General features: G+C 42.5%; 1 protein-coding gene across 2 annotated transcripts in view; it reads right to left on the bottom strand.

Moving 5' to 3' along the window:
* LHFPL6 (LHFPL tetraspan subfamily member 6) overlaps positions 1-16,529 on the bottom strand; it is a 216,165-nt gene extending 199,636 nt beyond the window's left edge. Inside the window, exons 1-2 of one of the 2 annotated variants that reach the window (XM_050951732.1) lie at positions 16,170-16,529; positions 13,677-14,238 (exon numbers count right to left, since the gene is read on the bottom strand). In XM_050951732.1, the coding sequence (XP_050807689.1) occupies positions 13,677-14,061 (385 nt within the window). In that variant the 5' untranslated portion in view covers positions 14,062-14,238; positions 16,170-16,529. The remainder of the gene's footprint in view (positions 1-13,676; positions 14,239-16,169) is intronic. The other variant, XM_050951722.1, reaches the window with a different exon arrangement.
* Positions 16,530-17,811: the final 1,282 nt, after the last annotated feature.

Raw genomic sequence — 17,811 nt, 5'->3', positions numbered from 1 at the left:
CCCCTATTGTTCCACCCAAGGTCCCTCAGCAGGGAACCAGGCCTTAGGCTCTTAAGTCTCTTTGGTACTTTTGAAAATTTGACCCTTAGGTACTTTATTTTCAAAATGCCTAGTGATTTCTGGACACCTTCATTACTGGGTGTCTAATATGAGAGACTCTAAAGTGGCCTGATTTTCAGAAGTATTAAACAACTACGCACTGAAAATGAGGACCCTTTATATTGGCTCCAGTAAGTTATCCCCAAATCACGGATCACTTTGGCAAATGTAAGACCAGGAGCCTAACCTTAAGCATACATTTTTGAAAACTTGGACCTATGTTTTGCTAAAGAGGCTCATATTCATTTTCCATCCAGGGATCACTTACAGTTTCAGACAAGTTTGACCCACAATAAATAAATAAATATGTTGGCTCAGTATTCTACAGCTATTCACTAATTCCACTTGAAAGAAAAAAATGCCATTATCCCTAAGGAAATAGAATTTGCAGACTCCATATAGTACTTTACTCTGCAATTATGACAATGTTCAAAATCAATATCAATCTTTAGGCCCTTTATTTATCTACACTCCTTGAAATAAGGGACCAGATACTCAGCTACTGAAAAAAGCAGCAGCTTCTTTATATTTTATCTTACCATCACAAGCAAAAAACACTTTGGAAACATCTTCCTATTCATTCATTTTTACACAGTGACACAATCACAACTGAATCTTCTTTCCAAACCTGCTCAGTAAAATTATTATTATGTAAGTGCTTTGCAAAAAGCACAACTGCCTGAAATTACGCTAGAGTCAAATGTTGATTTAAGAAAAAGTGCCACACAGGGAATGAAAACTAACTGCTGTGAAACTTAATGAAACCCACTGAGTGCCAAGGGCACAGGTAGCCAAACTGAATTTTAAAAGGTGCCAGGAAGGGGGGCTCTGTAATCAGACTAGCCACTAGGGTAGATGAGATAAGCAGAGCGACTTTTCTCTGCCATGAGATCAAAACAGAATGTAATTCTTATGCATGAGATGAAAAGTTAAAATATCCTCCAGACTTCCTGTGTTCATAGATTGGATCCCAGGGCTTAGTGCACAATATGGAATTTGACTTGCCTAGTTTACGGTTTGTCACAGCTCTTTCAGGTCACTGAATGCATCACAGAAGCGCTCCTTCCTGACACAATTTTTATTTCATTCTGTTATGGAAAAGAGGAACAAACCGAACAGAGTTCTTGATAGTTCAGCACAAGTTAGCTGCAGCCCCACACTCAAATGTGCTGACACGGTGAATGAATTCAGACTGCGTTACTGCCAGCGAAGCACAAAAAATAAAATAAGATAATCAGAAACTAATGGCCACCATTCAAGGGTAGGCTCATTGCTCACAAAATGAGTGATTTCCAAAGCAGTGCTCCATTATAAAACATGAATAATTATACTGTATGTTTAGTAGATAGGATCTTTCATCCCACAGCAGACTGAAACATGTTAAAAAGTAAGGGCTCAGGTCTGCAAACACTAACACATGTGTAGAACTTTATTCAGGGGAGCAGTTCCGTTGATCACCAATGGCACAAAGGGGCAGAAAAGCTGTATAGTCCCTTGGGCAGTGTTATTTGCTGGTGTAACTTCTTAGAGCATCCTCGAGGCTGCTCTGATTTACTCTGGGGGATGAGCTGGCCTGTAGCAGTGCTGGAAATCAGGGGAGCATACAGATGACATACGTCTTACTTTGTCTCACCCTTCACAGCTTGGCATTATCTGAGAATTGGGCCTCAAGGCCTGATTCTAGTTTATACTAGTGTTACTCCACTGGGGTTTCCACCACTGTGAGCTCATAGCCCAATAACCCAGATTCTGCTGGCGGTGACACTGTTGTAAATCTGGAGTAACTCCACTGAAGTCGAGCTGAAAGCATGCTTTTCTGAATGGCTCTGTAAAACTCTACAGATAGGATTGGTTCATTTCTCACTCTGGTCTTCACTGCAGCCAACTCTGTTTGCCTTATAGTCCCTGCCCAGAAGTCAGGGGATTGCATGAAAATCTCAGCCTTCATTTAAAAAAACAACCCCTAAGTTTCTAGCCCTCAGAGTTATAGCAAAAAACACAAATCCTAAAGGCTCAAAATCCAGACGGAAAATATAAAGAACCCCAAATTTACCATTTTATAATCTCATGATCTTTTAAGCCAATCTTGTGATTTTGAGGGGCCCATTTCATGGTTTTTGAATGCTTGGGGTTGCAGTACAGACCTTTACACAAGTATTGCTCCATTTTGAGTGATGTACTCTTGTGTAAGGTAATGAGTCCCCAGGAATGCAGAGCAAAGCTAATGACTGCCATGAGAGTTAAGATCTGAGCAGATGTAGGACTAAAACTGCACACTACAAATGATTTAAAAGACTTGAAAACTTATAATAATTATTATTGTACTATACAATAGTATCAGGAGTCCACCTTGCACTGAACACAGTGGCTAGAAATGCCTATTTATTTATATTTATAATACATTAAACTATATAAACCTGCCCCAACATGATAGATTTTTTAAAAATCTAAACCACACAAATAAAAATCATAGAACTAACATAACATTTGCAAGCCATCTGTCTATTGACTAAGACTGAATGCTATATCCCTTTCCACCACCTTTTACTTGTTCTGTCTTTTCACTGCAACATTTCTGGGGCAGTGACTGTCTCTTACTCTATGTGCAGTGCCTTGCACAATGGGGCCCTGATCTCAGTTGGAGCATCTAGGCTGTACTATGAGATTAAATTAATAATATAATAATAAATAACTGTGGACTGAAGTGCAAATTTGCATAGGCAGATGTACAAACCCCCGAAGATCACTTCATGACTTTTAAGGCTTGTACAAGTATTACAGTGTTTAGAGGGTGCCTTTTACACATAGGGTTTAACCTCCTTTATGTCCTGGTTAAACCAAAGGACCATTAAAATTCACACACACATACTTACTGAGGTCCCCTAGCAGAATGCATTGTTACCCAAAGCATCTGCAACCCTTTTAATCTGAATGCTTTTAAAAAACACTTTGGATAATTGGAGTTCTACTGTATTGTGGCCAAACTGAGTTGCTCATGGTGTTCTAAATATCAAGTTCATTCTCTTTTAAAAATCTTAGTCCCAAATTGGCTTTCAGTAGCTCCAGCCAAGACAAAAGCCCAAACTTCTGAAGAAGTCAGGAAGCACACTTTCTTTGGAAACCTCAAGGCTATTTCTTGTACTCTACTGCATAAGCAGGTTTCATACCCTTTCATTGAGAGCTTTATTTTAGAAGCAGCTTTTATCATTCCAGACTGATCATTCATGGCTTTATCTCAAATCCTTTATCCTTAAAGCAAGGGACAAACTCCATATCCCTTTGCATTGATTAGAAAACCATTCTTCTGGAATTAACAATGCCACTTTATAGTACAAAGGCATCTTTATTCAGGGACAATACCAGACAACTGAACTGTCAGATTACAAAGGAAAGGTCAAATCTTTTACATTACCACAGCAACGATACAGAATGTTTATAGGGGCAGTGCATTTCTTTTGCATTCTCTCCTCAGGATTTTGGTTCATGTAACAAGAAATAAGAGTGTCTTATAATAATTTTTTAATGTGAGATTTCCATGAAATTCCTACCAACTAGTAGTAAGTTCTGTTAAAGATTTTCTGTGTTGGCCCAGCAGTAAATTTTACTTACAAATCAATACTCAAAATAGTCAGTTATCATAAAAAAAAACACTGTCAGGCATCTACTGCTCCAACTTGCAAGGCGCCCAGCACTCTGACCTTGATCCAGCAAAGCACTTAAACACATGCTAAGTACCCGAATGGTCCCACTGAAGTTAAAGTTAAGCACATGAGCATGCAGGATCAGTGTCTAAGGGTCTATCCTGTAAAGTTCTATGCGCCATCTCAAAGAAGCTGAGCACCCTTGAGTCTCATTATCTTCGGTGGGAGTTGACAATGTTGAGGAACTGCCAGGTTTGAACCATAAGGCCTGCTCCTTCTCCCACTGAAGTTGAAGAATTTTGCCATTGACTTCAACAGGAGCAGGCCCTGAGTGATGTATCGAAGGACAGCACAGTTGGGCAGCAGGTGAGGGCCTAGTTTTGCTGTTACACCAGTGCAACTCCACTGAAGTAAAAGGACTTACATCAGTACAAGCAATGTAAATGAGATCAGATTCAAGTCCATGGCATCATGGGAAGCCCATGGCATAATCTGACAATGTCGAGTTTGTTGATTGTTTCTTTAGCTTAGGCATGAAAAATTGCACACAAAGACATGTGAAGTGACTGGCAGGGGACTGTCATGGACCATTATGTGCAACATTGTCACTCTGGCCTGTGAGGTCATGTGACTGCAAAGTTAGCCCTTTTTTCCTCTGTGACTTCTAGTTTCTAAATTAGGTCAAGCCCCTTCCTATTTGCTATGCCATATGAAAACAACTGCACTGCTAGTCTGCAAGCCATGTGTCTGACCTCACCTTCATGATTAAGGAGTTAGAAGAGGTTTTCATTAGACTTTTGAAAGCCAAAGCCCCACAGCTCAGACGGTAAAAGAAAGTATATACAGAGAAGTAATAGGATGACATTAAGTAAAGGAAAAGGCAGGCTGAATATCAGGAAAAAAAATTCTAATGGAATTCCTATTAGACTGTCTCCCAAAGGAAGTGAGAAAAGCCCCACTAACAAGTCATTTAAAACTGGATTGGACAAAGCCCTGGAAAATGTGCTGTCGGGAACAATCCTTCACTGTCTATGGGAGCTCAGCACATGAGCTCATTGCTAATTGGAAAATACTGCAACATTTCAGTGACTAAGTGAAGTTTCCAATAACATTCAAACACCTAAATATGTTCAGGATGCAAAATGAGCTGTCTTTCAACACAGAAACAAAATTACTAACTCTAGACCAAATTTGTTCTCTCATTTACTCCAACACAAATGCAGAATAATTCCACTGATTTAACTGGAGTTGCTCCAGATTTACACCACAGCACAGGAGCACAGAATTTTCCCAACTCCTTCTAATTAATTTTAATTTAAACTGTTGATATTTTAAAAGCTTGAACATGGAATATTTTCTATAAACTTTATTTTAGAATAAATTTTCTTACCATGTAATTCTCTATCATTGCTCCTGCGGCTTGATCCATCAGAATATTTTGGTAGCTTTCTGAGCAACATAACCTCCAAACAAGCTTTGAATGCTGGGTCTGCAGTAGGCCAACCCTTCCTGGACCTATCTAGCTTCTATCCTGTGGGCTTGCACAGCCCACCGAGTTCTTACAACCTCAGGCCAGCCAAGCATTAACTCATGAGTGAGTGGGGCTACTCAGGTGAGTAACTGTGCACCATTGTGAGTAAGGGGTTCACACTCTGTCCCTAAGTGCTTTGCTGGAGGGATCCTAGGGCTTGAACATAGCCTCCAAAAAGTGTGGCACTATAATAGTTATAAATGAGATTATGTCCCAGATTGACAAAATTTACAGAGACCCCTCTTGATAGAATCACCTTTACTTACTGGGCCAAATTCTCTTGGCACAACTCAAACTTGGGCCTGACTTCAATGGAGTAATGCTGATCTATGCCAGCTGAGTAACTGACCCCCAGTCTCCATTAACGTGAATCAGTGTCTCTCTCGAAGGTTTTTATTAGTCTGACAAATGATGAGCCCTTTCATTTGACTTTGTTTTACAAGACAGCAAGGCCTAGTAGTGGGCTGAGCATGAGATACATTGTGTGCTAAGAACTCCTGATTCTTGGTCTGTCACTGATGCCATTTTGGCTTTGAACAAGTCACTCAGCATATCAGTGACTTAGCTTCTCCATGTGTAAAATGAAGATAATACATCCTTATGAACCTCAATTCTCCTGAAGATTAATTCGTTAGTGTTTGTAAAACCCTTTGAAATGTAAAGCACCATGCAAGTGCTAAGTATTGTTACTCTCCAATATGAAAAAAGAGCTAAAAAATGAGACAAGCAAGCATTTCTATATATAAATAAAACAGCACTCTTGAGTTTTCTTTAGATCAAAAAGTCTGGTCTTAATGCAAAAGTCTGCTTAAATTCCAAACAGCTGCAACAATAATCAAAGCATCACACAGTACTTTTATATTCAACATCAATAGCAAAGAAAGAAGGAAAGCAACTCTTCCCAATATTTTAGCAGCATCATTCTTTTTTGGAGGGTTTTTTGTTTCATTTTTTTGTGTGTGTCAGCATTTCCATTATACACATGCTTTCCAGAGGCTTATAATTGGACTTTTAAAAATTTGCTCCAGGCTGAAATTTGGCATGCATGGAATTTTTCTCCTTACTTAGCTGAAGCTTATTGTACTAGTAAAAATTGTTGCGAAAATAACACAGCTCACTGTAAACAAATAAATACACACCTATTAACATCTCTGTTAGTTACATTCATCTTTGGAACCATTCTCAATTTAGGTCAGGGTTCCAACCAAACAGCCTCAACACTTTGGGACACTGATGTAAACTGTCATGATTCCATTGGCTTCAATGGAGTGATGACAATTTACAGCAGCTGAGGATCTACTCCTTTCTCTTTCACCTGACTAAAGCAGGAAGACATAAGGTTTAGGCCAACCAAATGGATCACATTTAGAGGGGAGTGTGAGTCTAAGTGACAACTGGAGAAACTAAATTTATATTTTTTCTGACCCATACAAGTATATGTTAACTTGGACTCCCTTACAGTCATATGCAGTGGGCCAGGCTCAGAGGTAACATTAAAAGGGGAGAATTACATTTGACTAAGGGTGTGTGTGTGTGTGTGTGTGTGTAAGAGAGGTGAAATTGATATAATCTACACACTAAGGAAGCGCACAGGTTGTAAATTACATCATCTTAGACTCGCTTCTGAATTTGTCCAAATGCCCTTAAATTGTCACTTTTGCAAGCATACAGCAGGGGATCTTATTACCTAATGTTCTACCATATGGGCTGCAAAATCTGCTCAGGATGGCAGATTTTTATATGTCTTTCCTTTTATCATGTCTTCCCACAATAACCACCTTACTTATGGCCTGACTGATCCTGCATTTCCTGCAAAGGCAAAACTCTCATTGGAGTCAATGGGTTTTATTCTGTACGGGTGTTACATTATTGTGGGCAGCTGCACCTTTGTAAAGTTGGTGTAAAGTGGGCATTAAACATTACAACTAGTGATCAAAGTGGCTGGCTCTGCAAGCCAAGATGTAATATCCAGGAGTGCTGAGGCTAAGCCAAAAAGGGGTGTGGTCTGCACAAATATACACTGCACTCTGTCTCTATGTAAAACAGGTGGGGCAGCTGGCATGAACTGGAGCAGCTGTGAGGCCGCTCTTAATTGAAGCATAAAGCTAATGTACAGAGATTCTACTCCATAACAACATCAACCAATGTCATACTCTTCATTTGCCTCAATGCTGGTGTCTTCTGGCACAGGTGCCTACTTTCTCATTTCCCCAGCAGTGCTCAACCCCTGCACCCAGGCCCTGCCCCGACTGCACCTCTTCCCACCCTTGTCCTGCCTCTTCCAGCCCCACTCTACCTCCTTTCACTCCCCCGAGCGTGCCCCACCCTCGATCCCCTCCTCCCCCTTAGTGCCTCCTGCCCACCGTTGAACAGCTGATCTGCGGCAGTTGGGAGGCACTGGGAGGGAGGGGGAAGAGCTGATCCACAAGGCCACTGGTGGGTGCTGGGCACCCAATGCAGCACCCACGCAGTCAGCACCTATGTCTTCTGGGGAGGCACATGTTCCTTTCCATGCTTTCGTCTTTTTATGGTGTGTGTGTATGTGTGTGTGTGCGCGTGTGTGTGTGTAAAAGATATAGTTTGTCTTTGTGTAACATGGATAATCACCCAAACCCATGAGAAAGTCACTCCTACCTGACAGAAAAATGAGAGAAAGGAAAAAGTGGCAAAACACCTCATGTGATTATTGTCCGTAGGGTTCCCAACTAGAGCAGGCCATAATATGGAAATCCCTTTCTGTGAAAAATTGTTATGGTTTTTTGAAGGGGTAAGGGGAATTGCAGATTGTGACAAAAAGTCAAAAATGCAAAAATTTATTGCACAAAGGGATTTCCAGAAAAATTCCACTTAGAGACGAGTGAAATGGAATTTTTTTGGCTTGCCATCTTCTTTTCCGGAAGCCTCTTGTCAATTTCAATTTCTGCTTGCAGGGAAACAGGGAAATTGACAAGAGCCTTCTAGCAAGGCAGCCTGGGTGTCACCATATCAATTTTGCTGATGGAAAATTTGAATTTTTTTTTGCAAAATTGAAATATTCCCATGAAAAATTTTGATTTTGAATAAAGGGTATTTTCAATCAGACAATCATTCTGGTGGAAAATTCCCAGCCAGCTCTATCCTCCGCATTCAGCCAAAGTTTGTCAAGAGCAGGCAAGGGTCTGTGCAGGCTAATACATGACTATTGCCCTAGCACAGGGTTTGAGGAACTTTACAGTGGTTTTTCCTGAGGGTTATTTTTCTTCTGCAGATGTTTTCAGAATTTACCTTAGAAACTGCTTGAGCCTGTTTTCCCATATAGCCAAATGTTCCAAATTCCCCAAGCTACAATAAAAGGGCCATCCGTTCAAGGGTTACAGTAGCAGCTGGTATAGACACAAGGGAATGAAGAGAGAGAAATAGGGGCAAGAGCAGGTCTGCAAGGCCTGCTTATTTGGCTCCTCCCATTTCCAAAAGGAACTCCTGTTGGAACTTGTGGAATTCTGGTGTTAAAAAACTACTGGAGAATCAAGACAGTGCAACCTAGTCAGTTATACCAGATTTACCTACAGAAAAGCAACTCACTTTTCAAATGCATAACAAACTGGCGGTTCAGCCTGACCACTTCTGAATTCTGATTTTATGAAATTACTATGTCATGGAAAGCCTATGGTGAATGATCACTAGTCAGCGATCAGCTGTTCAAAGTAAAACCCCTTGGGCAAATAGGTTTGCTCTGCCTGGGAGAAGACATTTTCTCCTCTTGTCTGAAGGGCAGGTTGAGGGTAATGGAAAATTACCAGAAGGCAGAACAAAAGAAGTAGGTGACCCCACCAGGAGTCTATAAAGGGACTGACAAAGGGGAATGAGAGGAGACAGAGCCATCTTGCACTACAAACATTAAGATGCAGGAAGCTGCTACAGGGGCAAGGAAGACAACCGGGTGGAGGACTCTGCCTGCCTGTGAGAATTCAGATGATTTCTCAAGGGAAGGATGAGCTAATGAGGAACATTGTGTGCAGAAGGATTTATTGTTTGGTGTGATCTGTATTCTCCTGTGCTTTACATGATGAAATATAAAGCGCATAAAGTTTGATACATTGAACAAAGTAAGAGTGAGCGACTGAGAGAGACCTTCATAAATACTGTGTGCCTCTGAGGGAGTCAAATTGTAAACCAGAAGCATCAGACATTGGGGGTGGAGTTCTGGGGGAGGGTGTGTTTAAGTACTGGGAGTCTGAAGGGTCAATCAGGAGGGGTAAGTGGTTGGACAGCAGGTTCCAACACACAGAGGGGGAGTTCCAGATAGAAGGTCTGGGCCCTCTGAGTGTTCCTAAGGTTGGGGCAATGGCTAGACTCCGTTCAGGCTCATGGAGCTTGAAACACCTTTGACAATTCAGAGTTCAAAGGCTTGGAGTCCCTTTGGCACACCTAATGAACGGCCAAAAAGGGGCACTCACTAGGATCTGTAACAACATGCATCCCAGAATTAAGACCAATGGGTCTAATTCAGAGATGTGTTGAAGATGGTGGGTCATCATTTCACTCACTCCTGAATATGGTTCAACACAGAGTCAAAGGGAGTTTTGCCTAAGTAAGTGCAGATTTCAGTTCTTCTCTTTTGTGTGCCGACCCTTTTTATTAAGTCACCTTGTTAGCATCATGCTCTTTAAATTTACTGTATGTGAAATACAGTATCTTCTGATATACTGCGTGTAATAAAACTGGGTAGCTTTTTAGTTCATTATGCTTCTAATTTGATTGCTCTTCATTCAGAGAGTGAAATTACTCATCACATTAGTATATCATATCTAACCAAATTGCAATGAAAAGAGGATCAATAATTAGAGTACAGTTTGCTGGAGAATTGTTACCCTTTAGTTTTTGTTAAACTTTACAGTTATTTTTCAAGACATACCTTTCAATACAGTCTATCATAGGTACCTGATATATATCTCAATCTTCCAAACATTCAGAGTAAACCAGCTAGATACATTGCACTTACTATTCTCAAAGAAGACTGTATGCATCTACATAACTGTGCCCTCAAGAGGTTATAGACAGTATAACTTTCACATTGGTTATCAGTACTCAGAAGCAATACAGCAAAAGTGCTTGTAAAGTGTCAGCTACACCAGTAGCAGTTCTCAAACTATGATCTATGAGCCACTGATGGTCCACAGAGAGCTGGCTGGCCAAATGGTGCTGGCTCCTTTTCCTTGTTTCTGGCTGCTAAATGCATAAGAAGAAACTAAGTATACATTAAACACTTTCTTAATGTTACTTTTCCATGTAAGCAATTGTTGTAATTGCTGCAGTGATATCGGGTTCATAAATAGGATGGGAAGTGGCTTGTGTGATTGAGAATGGGAGGGAAGAGTCCACAAGGCAATCTCTGTGCTAAGACTGAAAAAGTTTAAGAACCCCAGAGCATAGTATTCTAGTTTTGTTTTAAAATATATACAGACCCCACTCTTGGGATGCTCTGAAACAGTAAATGAGCCTCTTAAATGCCAGACAAACCAATTTCTAAACTGCTGTTCCTAGTCTGTGGGGATTTGCAGTTTCATGCAGGTTCTACCATTCATTTTTTAGGAGAGGAGTTGGTTTATGGTAAGCACCCAGGAGTAACTAACTCTTGGTTAGTGACTCTTGGTTGCCACATATAGCAACAACTCTGTGAAACCCCAGTTGTAAAACCTTAGCACCATTTCACTAGTGCAGGCATAACTGGTTTTACATATAGGTTACTCCACTGACCTCCCTGGAGTTGCTCCTGATTTGCACTCAGGTGAGAGGAGAATCAGGCCCTGTGTCTACCAGTGCACACCCACATAATCTCAATAGCAGAATAAAAAGCCTCTGATACCAGAGCAGGGCAATCAGATCAGTATGTCAGTATTGGCACGCCCCCATTCGCTGTATCCGAACTGTATCATGTGCTCACCTGCCCTTATGTCTCTCACTACAAGGCATTTGGCCAGTTAGTTTATTCACCCAAGTTAGTGCCTTTTAAAACACTTAGTGCCCATAACTGTAGTACCTATCAAAACCCATGAGCTAGAAAATCTATCATGTTTTTATGTTTGTGTTTAATGTCAGTTAATATTCTTTTACATTCAAACATTCCCCCTGAGTTGTTGGCAGCAGGCACAACAAGTGTGCTGATGCAGGAGAATCAGAAGATGAAAGCATCTATAAACAGAAGGTGAAACTGACTGACCTAGAATCACTGCCAATGTGAGTGAAAGGCAAAAAGATAAACAAACAGCATAAAAAGACATTAGATAGTTAGTATACTTTGCCTTTCAATAATCTATGTTTTGATTAGTAACATACATAGAGTAACAGTAAGGTTTTTGGGGAGGAAATTGGGATAAATCTTCAGCCGGTGTAAGGACCATGGAGCTATGCTGATTTACACCAGCTAAGGATCTGAGCCCTGTTCTTTACTTTGACAGTGTCCCTTTAACTTGTCCAAGTTACTGACCCACCACACCATCCCCCATCTCTAAGGTCTTAAGTTGCTTTTTATGCACCTTCAGAAGTGATGGTTTCTCAATTAGTTCATTTCTCGAGTATTTTACAGCACTGCTGCACGAAATCAGAGATAACCCTAAAACCCAGTAAAGGGGGAAATTACACATGCTGTGTAAATAATTTCTGAACTGTAAGTAAAGTTGTCTGTGATTTTCACAGGTTAACTGATCTTTCGGATTGCACCTACTGAAAATAAACTCTGAACACTTATGTCCACCCCTCCTTGGAAAATTGTTTTGCAGTCTATGCTGGAAAACTCCATTGGCTTGCACTGTAACCTTAAGGATGCCTCTTCCCTCATCACATTTGATTCCAAGTCTCCATCAGCGGTCAGAGAGGGGTGGCATACTTACAGCACAAGACAAAGCCACAAAGATTTGTGAGTTTTCCACTCTTTCTGTTCCCCTTTCCTCAAAATTGACTGTGGAGGTCGTCATATTTCACTAGCATGGATTGTAATCAGACACAGGAGCAGCCTAGCTAGCAAGCCTGCAGAAAGGGAGAGTGCTGCCCAAAAACTGGATCAACTAAAATTAAAATCATCTGATCAGAGACAAATTGAAAACAGAAAACGGTGGCTCAAAAGCAAAGGAGTGAAGCCTTTGTGGTGGGTGGAAGTGAAAATAACCAGTCTGAGTGGGATCACACATATTATTTAATCAAATATCTCTCTATCCCTCTGCCTGTGGGCAGGGGAGAGGGTGGAATCTCATGACAAAGTGGGCTTTTGGAACTGTAAGTTACTGTCACAATTCTCTCTCAAGGTGTTGCTATTTTCTTCCAGATTGTGAGCCATATTAAATACAGAAATGCCTATAGGTCACACAGCAGACAGAAGGCTGAAGTAACAGTGTCAGTTTATTTCTGAGTGTAGAAATTACTTCAAAGCTTTGGGTCAGATTCTCAGATGATGTAAATGAGCTCCTTAATGGAGCTACAACTTACATTAGCTGAGGATCTGGCCTAGATAGTCTTCCTTTCCTTTCCCCTGATTTTTTTCAACTTTAAACTGTGTAGTTCAGTCTTGTTTGCAGTGAAATACTTAAAAATGTATTTCCATTTCATTACTGTGTGAGCCCCATTTGGAGGGGAGGGAATTACAAGTCCAAATGAAGCACACGACTATGCTTTCTGAATCTGCACTCCTAGAAATGGCTATCACAGGACATGTGAAACATAGCAGCTTTGATGGTTTCTGCGTTGAATGCCATTGAAATACACAACCTCACTGTACATAGTACAGCCTAAAATCTCATTCATTTGAATGGTTATTCAAGAGGAAAGTGTTGCTGGAACATATGCAATGTTCCGGCACCACTTACAACAATATCGTGAGGATTTACTCTGAAAAATGACTCTATAAGCATAGCATTGTAGGGTTCCAAGTTTAATATCTCAGAAACTTTGAGGTCAAATTTGATCTCAATCTATAAGAAAAAAAATTCCCCTTAATTGTCAGCACTGCAGACTCCACCTAGGACCTGAGAGTCAAGCTGTATTCTTTCTGGCTTTGGATCCTCTATTCTGTAATAAAGATTCTCCAGTTGGAATCTGGGGTTTGACCCTGCAGTTGGATCCAAGTGGGTAAATCCATACCCCCTTGCAGTGCCCTACTGAAGTCAACAATATTGTGAAAACACAAAGCAAAAGACAATCCCTTCCCCAAGGAGCTTAAAATTGAATTGTATTCTTACAACCTAATAATAGTTTTAAGTGATTTAATGCAGCATACTATTCTGAAAGGTTAAATGTCAGCCTGGCAGGAACTTCAGTATATGAGAAGAATGAACAAGGTTAACTGCAACCTGCAGAGGTGCTATCATAAGAATAGAGAAAATAATGCAGTCACTGTACAAGCACAGTTCAGGAATCAAAAGCTTGTGACTTACCTCCCAGGAACTGGATGCCTCCTGCTACCCTGCCCACAGTTCTGGAGATGAGCTCGGACACACAGCAGCCCATGAGTGCAGTCAGTGCCACCAAAAGAAGGAGGCCGCAGCCCAGCCCCGTCACCACGGTGCAGATTCTCCACTCAGCACTTGGGATGGCCTGGAAGGATGCGTAGCGGCCACACTGCTCTACCATCACTGTAGTCTGGCGGCTCTCATCACGCACTGGATAGGAACACCTCCGGAAAGTGCCAAAGGACACTGACTTCTCCAGCTGAGACCCCAACAGCCAGTAGGGCATAAAGAATCCTATGCAGGAGGCAGCAGCGCAGAGGAAGGAAAGAAGTGCCCAGATCATCCCAGTGCATGTAAGGCTGGATGCCATCTTTTTACTCACAACCAATAATGGAGCAATGAGGAGAGAGGGACTGTGTCTGTGTGTGTTAGTTTGGGGAGATTTATGAGTAACCCAGAATCTTTCAGTCCCGGTCAATCCTCAGCCTAGTAAAATCTTGAATCCTAAAGGCCATGATGCTCTCTTCCGTCATGAAGATGAAGGTCCCTGGTTAAATAATAACAAGGAGGAAAATAAAAATTCAATAATATTAAAGTAATAAAATAAATAATAATCAGTTCCACTCTCTGTAGTGCATTCCTTCCAAGAATCTCAAAGCAATGAGACACTGTTCACATAAATCACACTTCTACCTCAGAATGGTTTCCCTACTATTATCACGAATAGCACCTAGAATTGCCACAACTGACAGAGATTAGAGAATAAATATTCCATTTTCTTTATGTTCATTGTTCAATGTTCATTTGCCAGCACTGTAGAGCCAGTTTCAGTCCCCCCGCTCCCAGCTAGTAAGTTAGTCAGTCATTTTTCTCTGTTGTTTGTGTTGGTCTTTCACATAGGGGAAAGGAAAACATCTATTTAATCCTTAACATATGAGGCCCTGATCCTGAAAAGATTTACACACATGCTTAACTTTATGCATTCAATGGGACAACTCATAGTAAAGTTAAGTACCTGAATAAGTCTTTGCAGGATTGAGGCCCTTGGGATGTTACATAAGTAGTATTAAAGCACCTAATTCACAGATGAGTAAAATGAGACATCCAGAGGTTAAAATTTTATCAAAAATGGACAGGGATTTTTGGTGCATCAGTGTTCAGGTGCCCAAAAGGAGATACCTTGTGCCTGATTTACAGAGATGCTAAGTATCCACAATTCCAACTAAAGTCAATGGCAGTTGCAGGCGTATTAGTACCAAACTATCCCAAGCTGAGTACCCAAAACTCTGCGCTGTTTAAAAGAAGCAACCACATTTAAAATTTTGCCTGCAAGTGGCTTGCTAAAGATCACTCAGCAGGACCTGAGGAACACAGCCTGGCTCCCAGCCTCCTTCTCTGACAATTACATATCTCTAATGTAGCACTGTAGCATCCTCCCACTTCCGATTACAGTACAGAATTAATCACTACTCTCCAAAAGTTGGAGGAATATTTTTTTAAATCCACAATGGATCATTAAGTCTGAATCCAATAGTATTTGTATAGTTATGATCATTTCTCACCCTTGCTGCCAAATGAATTCTGACAGCTATTTACTTTTTTTTTTTATGCATGGCTACATGCCAAGTAAGTGAATTCACTTCATATACAGGCAATACAATTAATACTGCATTTTTACCAGCAGGGAATGTAGGAAAGGGTCTTAAAATGAAATTAACCATGCACACCACATTAAAGTTTGTTTACTTTTTTAATTTATTTAAGAAAAATAATCCTCTGCTATGAAGCTTATTTTCTGGCACAAGAGTCTGTATCTATTTGTACCCATCATCTGTATGTATTCGCATCACCTCTGACCTCCAAAAGATCAAAAAACATGGAAGGAAAACCTAGAAAGTGGTGTATAATGTATCCTGTCTCCTCTGTGTCTCTTTAGGTGGGGCTCTTTGGACCAGAAGTTGTCCCTATCTTTGTGGCTCATACAGTCCACATCACACTAGCTAGATGTTGATAATTAACAATATACAGGTAGATCACGGTGCTTCAATTCCCCCTCCACCCCAATTATTAGGAAAGATCACGTGCTTTAAAATAAAGGACAATATGGAGACTTTGGTGGTAAGGTGCCAGATGCTACTCCCTGTGAAATGAACAGCAACGCTCCTATTGACTTCAACGGGAGCAGGATCTCGCCCTAAGAAGGTCTGCTTTCATCCATAGCCCGACTTGCGAGTTTAAAACAAACAAACCTATGTTGCACTGTACGTTTTGTGTGCGCAACAATGTACCCAATATGTCAGTGTCAACTTGAAATCTGAACCCGTCCAGCCTGCATGAAGCTACAAAGTCTCCGGAGCCCTTTCTGGTCCGGGGGTAGAACCGCTCTCCCATTCCCCCCCGCCCTCGCACGCTGCCCCCCGAAACTTTCCAGGAGGAGTTACTGCAGCAGAGCCCCCGCACTGAGAAAACCCCTGTTACCTGGTTCACGTGGCAGCTGCGAGTGACTGTGCAGCGCAGCGAAGCCCGGGCGATCTGGAGGCAGGGATGAGCCAGGTCCTGGCTGTCTGCCGGGGGAAGTTGCCCCTGTCAGGTGAGAAGGTGCCGGGCACAACTTCCAGCCCGGCGGAGGCGCTCAGCCAGCCGCGCTGCTCCCAGCTGCAGCAATGCTCCGCGGGGCTGGAAAGGCACCAGCCAGGCAGCGGGGCAGGGAGCAGCCCAGGGGCCGGGCCGGGAGAGGCGGGTACTGACCCGCTGTGCCAAGGGATCCTCCCGCTCCCAGACGCGCGGGGAACCAGCCCGGCAGCGGCGCAGGGCGGACGGAGCTGGAGGAAGCAGGCAGGGGCGGTGCGGGGCTGGGAGGCGCGCGTGGCCCCTGCTCCTGCCCCCCGCGCCCGGGCGCTCCCGGCAGAGGGCTGTGTGGGCGCAGGGAGGCGGCCGGCTGGCGCTGCCACGCAATGGGCTTCAGGGCAGGCAGGGCGCGCGGCTGCTTTCCCCTCCCACCGCCTCCTGCTCACGGGCGGGACCCGGCTGCAGGCACGGCAATTGCGGGGCTCGCCGGGACATTCTTGGAGACTGAGAAGCAGAGAGACTTGGGGGGCCGGTACAGGCGAATGGGTGTCAAAGCATCAGTCAAGGGAGCCCCGCCCCCCCGCGACCCTGCGGGATTGGGGGGAGCGATGTGGGGGGAGCAGGGGATGGATGCGTGGGCTGAGGAATAGCGGAGAAAGTTACATTGCAGTGGGGCCTGCTGCTGCCTGGATTACTTGGCTTGTGTCTCTTCCGGGGGGAGGCTTGTTCCCAACAGTGAGGCAGATAGGGAGAGCTGGAGGAGCACAAGCCAGCTGCAGATGGGAGGAAAGGATCGGAGAGGCGTGAAGGCTGCAATCCTTAAATGGAAGAAGATGGGCTAGTCCCCTGAGGACAGCTGTATGGGGGCGGGGGGGCGTGCTGCTGATGCTTCAGCATTTTGATCAGGACAGTTTGGGAGCTGCTTTCCAGAGAGGAGAAATGTGGTCAAGGCGTGAGGAGCCACCAAAGGAGGCAGGGTGGGAGTTTAGCTGCAGCAGCCCCACAGGGCTGGGATAGGTCATGCCAAGGGCTGTACGCAGCAACATTTTCCCAAAGTGTCTCTAGTGGGAAAGGTTTTCTTGCAAACTTAAAAAAAAATCCACAGAAAATGAAACATTTCCTGCTTTATTTGTTTTTTTCCTAGCTTGAGTAAGTTTTTTCAGACAAGAAACTTTGATGCCAGGATTAAATCACATCTGCAGCAGAAATGCAAAATTTCCCTCCTAGCATTTCTTTTTTCAATCCTGGAACATGGCTTGGGATCTAAGTACTAGTCATGAATATTATTGATGTTAAATGAAAGAAATGCCATGTTCAGAATTAGATCATAGACCTGCTTTGCTGGCGATTTTTTTTTTGTAAGACTCTTTTTACAAACAGCAAAGTTTTAAAATCAGAGTAGTATCAAGCCTGTTTATTTCTCAAGAGAGATAAAAGCAAGCTTTAATGTGTATAGAAATAATAGCCTTTCATCATACAATTCAAAAGTGCATTCCTTAAAGGACATTTTTTCAAGGAGAAATAGAGGAAGTCTGGTTTAGTGGGTAGAACA

This window comes from Gopherus flavomarginatus, chromosome 1, assembly GCF_025201925.1.
Source record: "Gopherus flavomarginatus isolate rGopFla2 chromosome 1, rGopFla2.mat.asm, whole genome shotgun sequence".
NCBI lineage: Eukaryota > Metazoa > Chordata > Testudines > Testudinidae > Gopherus > Gopherus flavomarginatus.
This window is presented reverse-complemented; position numbering and strand designations above follow the sequence as displayed.